At 47.0% G+C, this 11,558-nt stretch overlaps 1 protein-coding gene across 2 annotated transcripts; it reads right to left on the reverse strand.

The window, feature by feature from the left end:
* Nucleotides 1-4,202: 4,202 nt before the first annotated feature.
* Nucleotides 4,203-11,340, reverse strand: CKB (creatine kinase, brain). 2 transcript variants are annotated; one of them, XM_009891062.1, is made up of 7 exons: nt 11,128-11,340; nt 9,857-10,011; nt 8,801-8,933; nt 7,720-7,891; nt 6,050-6,173; nt 5,153-5,342; nt 4,203-4,567 (listed from the first exon to the last, which is right to left on the reverse strand). In XM_009891062.1, exons 1-7 carry the CDS (start codon nt 11,318-11,320, stop codon nt 4,389-4,391), a joined length of 1,146 nt encoding a protein of 381 aa, XP_009889364.1. In that variant the 5' UTR covers nt 11,321-11,340; the 3' UTR covers nt 4,203-4,388. The 2 variants fall into 2 exon arrangements, with proteins under 2 accessions (XP_009889364.1, XP_009889365.1); XM_009891063.1 differs by lacking the exon at nt 11,128-11,340 and adding an exon at nt 10,497-10,688.
* Between the last annotated feature and the right edge of the window lie 218 nt (nt 11,341-11,558).

Consider the following 11,558-nt stretch of genomic DNA (forward strand, 5'->3'; position numbering starts at 1 on the left):
TGCGTAAAAACATGGTAACACTCATCTGAGGACAGGCTGGAGCCTAAACCTCCTCCCTCCCAAATGGGTGCCGGAGACATTAGGCAATAGCATCCTCCTTTTTCTTCTTGGCCTAGTGACGGATTAATTACACTGGGGAAAATGGAAAGCCGGAGGAAAGCACTGCCCTGGGCTCGGCTGTGGTTGGTGCCGAGCTGAGCGAGGATCCCCGGTGGAGGACAGGACTCGAGCAGCCACCTCCTGCACCCTGGGCAAGGCTCTCGCCGGGCAGCCAGCAGGCAAAACCCCCTTTCTCCATGCTTTGCTTTCGTGTGAGAGGAGTCACTGGGTTTGGCCACCTTGATCCCAAGAAGCAGGAGCCTCCCCAGAGCACCTGGACCTCCTCATGAAGCAGCCGTCCCATCCCCTCACTTGGCTGGGGCCACAAGGGAGTGTGTGGGGAGCTTGGCCACTGAACCCAGGCCTGGTGTGGCAGGGTGCCCAGGGTTGATGCCGTAATGCTGAGCTGACCACCATCCTCTGTGTGGCTTTAGTCCGCAAGCGGGTGAAAGACCATGAATAATTTTCCAGTAGATGATAGCACGAAAGAGGAATAAGGAGCATTTATGGGCAGTCTACTGCCAGTAAGTGTAATGTGAGAGGTAAATGGTTTCCCAAGCAGCTTGATTTCTTGAATAAGGACCCTGGGGTGACAGCAGGCAACATGCTGCCTGTGCCAGGCATCCCGAGTGGGAAGGGGACCGGGATGGCTGACTGCCTCCGGCACAGGCCTTGCCCTGCACGGGCATCGCATGTAGGGCAGGGGTAGACAGCCACTGCCCAGAGGAGAGCAGAAATGTTCGGAAGAAAAAGACAATGAATAATAGAAATTCGCCTTGAAAATGTTATAAAAACTGTGCGTGCTCCAAGTGGGAGCTGAGGGACAACACAAGCAGGACTAGGGCAGTGATTGTCCCCCTGTATGCCGCACTGGCGAGGCCGCACCTTGCATACTGTGTTCAGTTTTGGGCCCCTTACAACAAGAAAGACATTGAAGTACTGAAGCGTGTCCAGAGAAGGGCAACAAAACTCGTGAGGGGTCTGGAGCACAAGTCTTATGAGGAGCAGCTGAGGGAACTGGGGTTGTTTAGCCTGGAGAAAAGGAGACTGAGGGGAGACCTTATCGGTATCTACAACTACCTGAAGGCAGGTTGTAGTGAGGGGGGGTTGGTCTCTTCTCCCAAGTAACAAATGATGGGACGAGGAAACAGCCTCAAGTTATGCCAGGGGAGGTTTAGACTGGATATTAGGAAAAATTTCTTCACCGAAAGGGTTATCAAACATTGGAACAGGCTGCCCAGGGAAGTGGTTGAGTAACCATCCCTGGAGGTATTTAACAGACAGGTAGATGTGGAATTTAGGGATGTGGTTTAGTGGGACTTGGCAGTGTCAGGTTAATGGTTGGACTCTATGATCTTATAGGTCCCTTCCAAGCCAGACAATTCTACGACTCTATGATTCTATGCCAGCCTGCGGGAGCAGGGCGAGTGAAGGCAGTGGAAGAGGACAACACGACCTGGCCGGCATTACAGCTGGCAGAGCTCAGCGCTCTCCCTGGCAGCGGGACAGCAGCGACCATCGCCACTCCTGAATCCATCAGTGAGAAGAGTTCAGCTGCAACTTCACAGGATAGCCCAGAGAAGCAACACGTGCCTGCACGGCCTGAAGGTCTTCCTGGCCCCTCTCCTCCCCCAGCCCGCACCCAGCCATCGTCAGCACTGTGCACCGCTCCAGGCTTGGCGAGGAATGATGCCATCACCGCGGGGTGTGATGCAGAGCATCAGCTCACCCATCCAGAGGGCTCTGCTGGCCACACCAGCTCCTGCGTCCTTCCCAAAAGCTGCATGACATGGGTGGCTCCACCAGCAAGGCTAATTGCAGGTCCCCTGTATAAAGTACGGCAGCAACTGACGATCTCCCTGTCCTCCCCTCGGTCTCCCCTGACCCACGGCAGCTTGCCATCGCCCAGCACAATTTCAGGTGCCCGAGGCATGAGTGAGCGTATGACCCACTCCGTACGGCCGCAGTATGAGCGTGACCCACAGCAGGCACCCAGGGCACGACGGTGAGTAACGCTGGGAACCAAGCCAAAGCTTTTGAGGCGAGGGGGTGGGTGGGAGGTTTAATTTCTCTCTCGATCACAGGTTTTTAGCAAGCCCCAGCCGGGGTAGGTGGCTGTGTCCAGCCTTTTGCCGTGACACGTTTCGTTCTCTGGAATATTTTGAATTGGTTTGTACAAGCTGCAACAAAAGCACAGTCGTGTTATTCCTCGTGGCAGCAACAGGAGGGAACACAGCATAGGTGGTGGGTGGGAAAGAAAACCAATTAAAAAGAAATGTTTTCTAGTCGGATGCAAGCACTACAGACTAGCTTGCTGGTTTGGCCATGGTTTTTCAGCCAGCCATAGGTCCTGCCTCAGACTGCGGGGACCCGGGGCCAAAACAAGTCGGAGAGATGTAGCAGCCCTGATGGGATAAGGACATAGGAGAAACAAGATGCATAGGGAGAGAGATGTTTTTATTACTCCAGCTGATATAGCTAGAAAAAAATAGACAATTTTTCAGGCACCTCCTTGCATTAGGTAATTGCTGTGAGCACAGTAATGACATCGTGTTGAGGAGAGGCACCACTAAATGAACACTCTCTGATGAGAAGATGCAGCACCAGCTATTTGCCAAGCGTCTGTGAACAGTGACACGAAGTGCAGCAAGGTGGATCTAAAGAATATACAGAACCAACCGGTTGTCTCTTGCACCCTTTTCCCTTCCCTGCCCTCACAAGCCTGGTACAAAAGAATCTCTGTGCTGATTAACTCAAATACAGGAACATCACCCCACACAGAACAAAACTCTTACATGTGATCTCCCGTCCCCCATCCAGTTAAATTTGAATCACATAGATAGCTATTTAAAAAAAAAAAAAAATATTCTCTCATCTGAGATGTTCCCCCAGCCTTTCCCTCACCAAAATTTAATTAGCTTACCCCAACTGGAGTCATCACTTCAGCTAAGTGACAGCCTGCAATCACAGCCTTAGAAATATCACAGCCTCTACAAAAGAAAGCTTCAGTTATCTACGCAAACCTATATAAAGCTGCGTGCTGTGAAGCTATGTATCAACCGTTCATCACGCTCCCTCTACAAAAGCCAGGCTTTAGCAGTGGGTAGAGCTGCTGAGCAGGTGCTATCTGCTTCCCAGGTTGCACAAGATGCAAAAGCTGTTGTTACCTAGGGTCCAATGCTCCTCGCTATCAATGCTTTTGGTAAATGGTGCTCTTGTAGATCAATAATGTGACACTTCCGCACAGCAAGCACACACATACACTGACCACAGCCCTTCTGGAGAACAGACTTACTTGATACAACACTGTAAGCTCATACCCAGAGAACAGCCTGAGCTTGCAAGCCAGACCCAGTTTGGGAAGAAAAAAAAAACCACACTATTTAGCACATTTTAAAAGACTGTACTGCTTGTTTTCAGGTTCATGGGACAACTAGCACATAGGACAAGAGTCAGCTGAAGAAAGCTAGTTATCTATCTGATATTTTCCTGTAACTGGCAGTTTACAGCCCCCATCTCTTCCCTGGCTGAGCTGAAACCACTTGGAGAGAAGCATGGGTTTAATCCAACTTAAATTTAATCTCATTCCTTACCCCAAAAGAGCAATTAGTTGTTTGCACCAACTCTCTGTGCATCTCTAGATTAAAGACGTGATCCCCCCACAAACCAGCTTAGTGTGGTTATTATTATGGGCTGAAGTCTGACCTCAGAGCATTGCCCTGCAGCCCCAGGAGGACCTGTCTGAAAACAGTCACCCTTTGTACCCAGACCCATCTCCCCTCCCTTGCAGGAGTCAGCCTGGCTCACTGTAGGCAGGATAATGGCAGTTTACTGTTGCCACAAGCAGATGCACAAGTCAAAGCCTTGGAGGCAGGGCATGTTTGCAGTGACTCATGTTTAACGCTAGTTCTCAAGTTTACAGCAACTACCATCAAGTTAAAGGATCACTTTCGACACTGCTTTAACCCCACTTTCAGCTTGAGTAGACTGCAGCAGCGCAGCCAGAAAGATGCGCTAGCACACAAAACCAGCCCACCTAGCGCAACTAAGAAAACCAAATCACTTACATCTCAAAGTCATTCAGTTAACACATCTAAGACGTCTCAGGCCAAAACAACAGTTTATTTCATTTTCAGCAACATCTCAACCATCAAAAAAATAAACTCTAACACAGATGGATGGAAGACTTCTCTACAGTGTAACTAAGTGGGCTCTGACCCCAGGGGTTTAAATTGGAGTGACATTTTATTATTCATCCAATAAGTTAGGAAGCATGAGAATAAAGTGCTTTATTTCTGAGCTGGTATGAGGTCATCAATGGACTGGCCTTTTTCAAGGCGTTTTTCCATTTCAATGAGCAGCTTCACACCATCCACCACCATCTGCACCAGCTCCACCTCAGAGAAGCCAAGACGATCAGCATTGGAGACATCAAACACTCCTCCGACAGCAGCCGTGTCCACACCACCTGGAGCAAGAGATTTAGTTAGTACACTGACCACTGCTACAGCAGATGTGTCTACCTTTCTTCCCTCACTAGCTTGAGGTGGGAATGCAGCAAGACTATTCTGTAACAAGCTGCCACTCCTGCCTCCTCCTACACGCAGGGAGATAAAGCGCACGTGACAGCCACCATGAGCCACCGAGCAGGCCAGTAGGTCAGCTCTTTACTCCTTTAACCCATGAGCAGCCCAACCTGTGGTCAGAAGTACCTGCTGTAGCTATTTCCTAGCCAAAGTTAAATCAGGATTCCTATCCCTGCTTACAATAGGAACAGCTGCCACTAGGTCCACCTTATCTGGTGCTCAGAATACCACACAGAAGGACATAGCCAGATAGACAGATACAATAAGGTATAGGCAGAGCACTGGCATCCCCAACACCTCCAAGACACAATTTTAAGGCTTGGCTCTCTCCATGTGCTTTACAAGGGTACCTTTGGATGGTCTGACAGGCACTGCCAGTGTGAATCAAGACACAGCTCTGGCTGTAGCCAGGCTTTTGCTGGTGCCTTAGGGCAGCCTGACTAGAACATAACTGGTTCACCTCTCACCTGTGCCTCGTTTCTGCAGCCGAAGCCTCTTAAGGACTTCTCCAAACTTCTCATGTTTCCCAAGGTTCGGTAGCTTGATGTGCACACCAGCACGGAGCCCTGTTCCAAGGTTGGATGGGCAGGTCAGGATGTAGCCCAAGTGTGGATTCCACATGAACTCGTAGTTTTTGGACTTGAAGAGAGTTTCTATCTATAAATAGAGAGAATGGATGTTTAGAGATTGTTCTCTGCCTGAAGGATGTAGGTCATCCATTAGTGCTCATTTACATTTTCAGTTACATAGCAACCACCACAACAGTTTGAACAGCTATTTAAGTCAGTCACATAAGCCCCCTCCATTTGGAAAAAAGGGCCACCAATAAGGGGATCTTAAGGCCTTAACCTTGCTCCTAGCAGTGAGGCGGGCTAAGTTTAAGATACACTACAAAATCTGAAGTCACTATCTGTTGGGAAGCTTGATTTAGGACATGTCAAGCTGGCACCTCTGTTAGGATTAGGGAAGGGGCTGGTAAGGCTCAAGTTCCTATCAAGACTAGAAGCTGATAAAAGCATTCAGCCTAGAAACATCAGTCCAGCTTTGCCCCTCCACATTCAAGCAATTTCTCCTCCAACCTAGTATCTCAATGGTCAATTTATAGAACCTTTAATTACAGTTTAGACATTTGGATAAGGCTGCCACATCAGAGGACATACTCTACATTTCATAGGCACAATGCTTGGCCAGTATCAATGTTTCAGAGCCCTCGCAGCTCTGGACCTCAGCAGCATGCTCCCAGAGACTCCTATGAAGCACCACCATGCAGGACTTCAGAGGGGGATTGAAAGAGTTTGCGTTCTCAGCTTTAACCAGAGAAACATGTATCATTTGAACCTACAGCTTAGGCAATATCGATTTACCTGTGTTAGCCCAGTACAGAAGCGGGTAAATACTTCCTTCATGTTGCCACCTTTCTGCATGGAAATAACTCTAAGGTGATCCTCCTCATTGATCCAAACAAGGAAAGTCTTGTTATCATTGTGCCTAGGAGACAAGACAAACAACTTGTTTGTTCCACCTGACATTTTTAGATAATCTTAACAGCACCAAATTACTCATCATTGTAGCTTTTATTTTGAGAGGCGCTCTTAGTTGCTTCTTCAAAGAAATTAATCTCATTTCTTTTGTCCGTGCAGGACCTAATAGAGTTAAACTAGTAGTTTTTGCCCTGCTCTTGAAAAAAAGGTAGGCTGAATTGGCCTATATCTAAACAGGTCAGAATACATAATAACATGACATGGACAAGTCTCACAGTATCAAACCCTAAAATCCAGTCATCCCCCTAGCTCACTTGTGCCCTGAGTTAACAAGTTCAAGAGATTTCACCTGTTCAGCAGAATTCGCAGAAGGGTGATCAGTACAGACTTAGAGACAGCCCTGTACAGTGATGTTCATAATGACACCACGTTGACAATCTATAACAAAGCTTTTTATCAGAATTTTGTCAGATTCTGTTAAAGTGCACTTCATACCTTATCAGAGAACTAAATTAAGTTTTGACTACTCATTTTAGGTCAGGGCTCTTCAGAGATGCTATAAAAACCTCTGAACACCAAACCTCTTGTCCTAGCTTGTAGCTGGAAGCAAGTACTACCGTCAACATTTATCATGCTGATAATTTCTCAGCTTGATTAGGATCAAAAATTAACTAGTACCTGAGGAAGGTTACTTATGTAGACAACATTGAGACCATACGCTTCAATCTTTTAGATTAGTCATGCTCAGATGACAGTGCTATCTAGTGCTGGCAATCTGCAGGTAGATGATGCAATCTCAAAGGTGACCTACAGAAACAAAGCTTGCTTCCTCTGGGTTGTACTGAAGCAGCTGCAGTAATAAGATTGGAGTATTCCAGCTGATAAAAACCCTAGCCCTTAGCTTACAAGGGAGCAAGTTAATTATGCTGCAGAAGCTCCTGAGATGCAGAGTTTTATGTAGGTGACCTACATCTGACAAGCAGAATCCTTCCACTCCACACCTCTGCATCAGTCAACTCATGTCACCGAGTCTCTGCGGGCAGGGGGGGAAACCTTATCACTAGTACAGGTAAAGCCATATAGCCAGTTTGTGCAAGAAACGATGAGACTACAAGGGAGCAACTATGCATCCAGCATCAAGTCTGAGCTAAGCCAACATTATGGTTTGTTACCAGAAGTTACTCCAAGCTCCTGGGACAAGAGCTGAATGTAGTGGCACATCTACTCCTTCAGAAGTTACCTACTTTCATAAGCAGATCCAATTGTTGTCTGGTGTTCACTAACCTGTGCTGGATGGGTAGGCTCCAGTTAAAAGCTCGCCAAACTGGCTTGTTCCTACCAGCCCAATGTGGTGCATCGTAACACTTGCCCAAATCCTGCTGGTTTAGATGCAACTTCCCCAGAGGATACCACACAAGTTCTCATTAGAATTAGTAACACAGCAACAGAGTTCAGAACCTGCCATTTTGCCCAATGTTACAAGCCACAACCAGAAGGGCAAGATTTTTCTTTGCAGGGACTTTGTAGGACTCCACCTTTCCAGGCATACTCACCAGATACCCCTGGCATCAGGCCAGTCTCGTGCCATCCCAGATGCCAACAGAAGAGGAGAAACTGGCTTGTCAAACAAGAAGTGATCATCAATCAGCTGCTGCTGCTCTGCATCAGTCATGTTCCTCAGAGCATAATATTTCCCCTTGAGATCACCTTCCAGACTACCCAGAGCTGAAAGAGAGAGTCACTTTTAGGACGGGACCAAAGGCACTAGACATTCCCAGCGCTTTAGAGACCCACACAAAGTATGGCAACACCTGACCTGCTGGGTTTGGTTCCTCCCTTGCTTTCATCTGCCATCACAATGCCTTTGCAGCACTACAGAACTTAAGGCAGTATCAGATGATTTGCCTGCACCTTCCAGACTTATACAAGTAGCTTTTGTTCCCTTACATGCAGCATAGAATCATTACTGCTGCCTAACTGTAGAAGTTGAGTGCTTTCATCCAAGGAGAATCAAGGTCACAAATATAACAAACAGTATTATTCTAGTCAAGGACTGTTACCCTGCCCTTGAGAGGTTTTGGAACAACTACACGCTCAGCCTCCAGAATTGCACCTTGAGTGTATCCCTTCCTTTCACTTAATGGAGTTGGGAGGCAACAGAAAAAAACTGCAGCTGAGGAGTTCCACTGAAAACTAGGGCTTACTCTAGTCAACTGCATATTTGGAGCAAGACTACACCTCTAAGCAAGCTGAATGTTAATGAAAGTCAATTAAAAGCAGCCACAAAATACTGCAACCGTGACTCAAGCCCTGAAGTTGCTACATACCTGCTCAATTTCAGGTTTGAGCCACAATGAACAAACCTCTTTCCCCACGCACACAGAAAGAAGCTTTCAAGATCAGCAAAGGTCAACTTAATGCAGTCCAACTTCCCTCTGACGTGTGCTCTTGCTCTCAGCTACAAACTGCAGTGCTGAGGCAACAGTAACGTAATGAGCCGTTTTCGGGGAAGGCTCCACATTCAGTCTTGAGGGAGGCGTTTTTTGCCAACTGCCTCCATTTTCAAACTGCAAACACCACCTCTTGCGCAAAGGATGCAAGTAGTTTCCCTGATGCACCCAGTTCTCACTTTACCTTCAACGGAGAGCTTTTCGATAGCCCGTCTCTCTCCTCGACTACAGTGAGGGGGAAGGCAGAATCCACGGATGCTTCTACCAGTTCTGACACGGGAACTTAGCACGTAATTGGGATCCAGGTCATCACCTCCCTACAAGATTAGGAAACCAGTGAGTATAAGCCCATTGCCAAGACACCTACTCTAAATACATGTAGCTCACATGCATTTAAGTATGCGCCTTACACTTGAGATATTGACTGCTTGGCCTGTAAGCCAGCGTCTTACTTCAGGAGTATTTTCTTCAGCATTAGCTCACGTATCTGTGTAACACAACCCCTGTTTTGAGGCTAAGGCTACAGCTACTAAGTAGTGCTAGAAGACAGGGATACCACCAGACCATTAGCATTATGTACACTTCAGACTACGGTCTGGGCTTCTGTTACTCCTTCAGATCTGCAGTCTAGAGGTACCAGCATGAGGCAAATCCTTGTTGTTTAGGTAGGTGCTTACTCTTGCAAATGAGAATTATTTACTACTGTCATCCAAAGTCTCTTATTTTCAAGATGACCTATGGCTAGCCAATCAACACGGCATTAGGAATTCCTAGAGTCTACAGTAACATTTGAAATCCGTAAAATGGGGAGAAGTCCTTACTCCTAGCCATAACAATGTCTATTCTATAGTATGAGACCACCAGGTGATAATTAAGATCCAAGATCAGATAGTTGAAAGCGTTAAGTTTCCTGACAGTCCTTGACTCCTAGGACAGTGCTGTTAAGCTTGACTACTACAGCCCACAGTTCATGGAAATACATGTTGAACATGTTTGGCATGACCTACGTTGCAGCAGCACATGAAGCGAGCTCCTGCTGCATGCCAGCTGCCTGGTTCTACCCAGCCACTGATATCCTACAGCAGCAAGCTCTGAATTCTGATTGCACTGGACATAGCCTGTGGGTCTGTGCTGGGTGAGAGTGAGGGGACAGAGCTTGAGTAATCAGTTTAGGCAGCTGCCAACAACTTTACCCCATCCTCAGACCAGTAGGCATCAGTAATTGATCAAAAGTTTATACCTGCAGGTTATCAGCATTCAGGTCGGTCTTGTGTTCATCAGTTGGTTTGTAGCCACCGTGCCTGTCTTCAATAACTGGATCAAAGAGTTCCTTAAACACATCATAGGATTCTTCATCACCAGCTACGCATCCTACTGTCATTATGAAGGGATGGCCTGGAGTGGTAATAAAGTCACAAGAGCTAAGTTTGGGTGATGTTTGGCTGTACTCCAGCGCAGCGCTAACCAGGCAAGTTCTTTAGTGGTAGGTCTAGTCATTTAGAAACGCATTCTTACATAAAAAGATTTGGAGAGACCCTATGTTTTACACTTCATCCAGTTAGTCAAATGCAGTGCTATGGAAACCCATAGCTGCTGCCATTAAACCACACTCATTTGTCAAGCTTGGCTTAAGACAAATTTGCACAGCAAATCCAATTTCACTAGCTAATTTAGACCACCAGAGAGAACTTTATGTCTAAACAATCACGCTTTGCTGTAAGCAAGCATGCTTTGCTTTTTGTTCCTTCTGCTACAGACAGAGATGCATTTCTGTAGTCTGCTCATAAATACCACCTCCACACAATTAGTTTCAAGTCACCATATTCAAAAGCACCAGTTACTTCAGCTGGCTCACACAGAATATTCTCAATGCATTTTACCAGGATTATCAACCCCAGTCTGAATGACATCATCCAGGGTGAAGCCACTGGGCGTGACTCTGTCTCTCAGTTTCTTGTATAAATCCAGGGTTAGAACTTTGGCCATGTGGTTGTTGTGGGTGCTCAGGTCCGGGTACTCCTCATCAGGAGGCAGTCTCTGATTATTTAGTTGGGCCATTTTGATATTGCTAGAGTAAAAATAAATACTGTAATGTTAACATGTAAACACATCTGCTCCCCCTTTTTTCATAGAAGTGCTAGAGAACATCACACAACCAGTTTGGAATAGGAATAGACCAGAACAGCCAGGTAAACCCACATTTCCCCTCCCGGTTGTGTTATAATTAGAATGCATTTGGTTTGGATTTTTTTTTTTGTTCAGATTGAAAGTATTTAGCAGAGCAGTTACATAATTGAAGTGTCTGGGAACTGATATGTCAGATCACAGCAAGGAACACGGCCTGATATAACAAGGCCTCTTTTAACACAGCTATGCTTTCAGAGCCGTCTCTCAATACTTTGAGATTTGCCTCTCAGCAGCTCAAGAGCCCTGGGTGCCGTTGTCAAGAAGCACTTCCATTAAGGAGGGAGAACAGATAGTTATGCAGATCTAACAGTCCCCAGCCGTTACCTGGGTTGTCAACCCCAGTCTGGATGACATCATCCAGCGTAAATCCACTGGAAGTCTGTTTATCCCTCAACTTCTTGTACAGGTCCAGGGTCAGCACCTTGGCCATGTGATTGTTGTGAACGCTCAGGTCGGGGAACTCATCGTCAGCAGCGTGCTTCATCTTCAGGAGGTTGTGGCTGTTTGAGAAGGGCATGTCTGACCCTACCGCAGTCACTAGGGGAGAAAGAAGGGAAGCCTATCACTGGGGGCTTGGCAGGCATCCGAGCCACCCGGGGGAAAGCCAGGCACCCAGGCAAGGTCACCTTGGCCGTCGTTCCACCCGTGCCTTTTACACCTTTGCTGCTACACCACCTTCCACAAGAGCCAGGAAGGAGGGAAGTAAAATGGAAACTCCTTCACCTCCACCAGCCTTGCCCTGTCCCTAAGCATCC

The sequence above is a fragment of the Charadrius vociferus genome, unplaced genomic scaffold (genome assembly GCF_000708025.1).
Source record: "Charadrius vociferus isolate BGI_N301 unplaced genomic scaffold, ASM70802v2 scaffold228, whole genome shotgun sequence".
Taxonomy (NCBI): Eukaryota; Metazoa; Chordata; class Aves; order Charadriiformes; family Charadriidae; genus Charadrius; species Charadrius vociferus.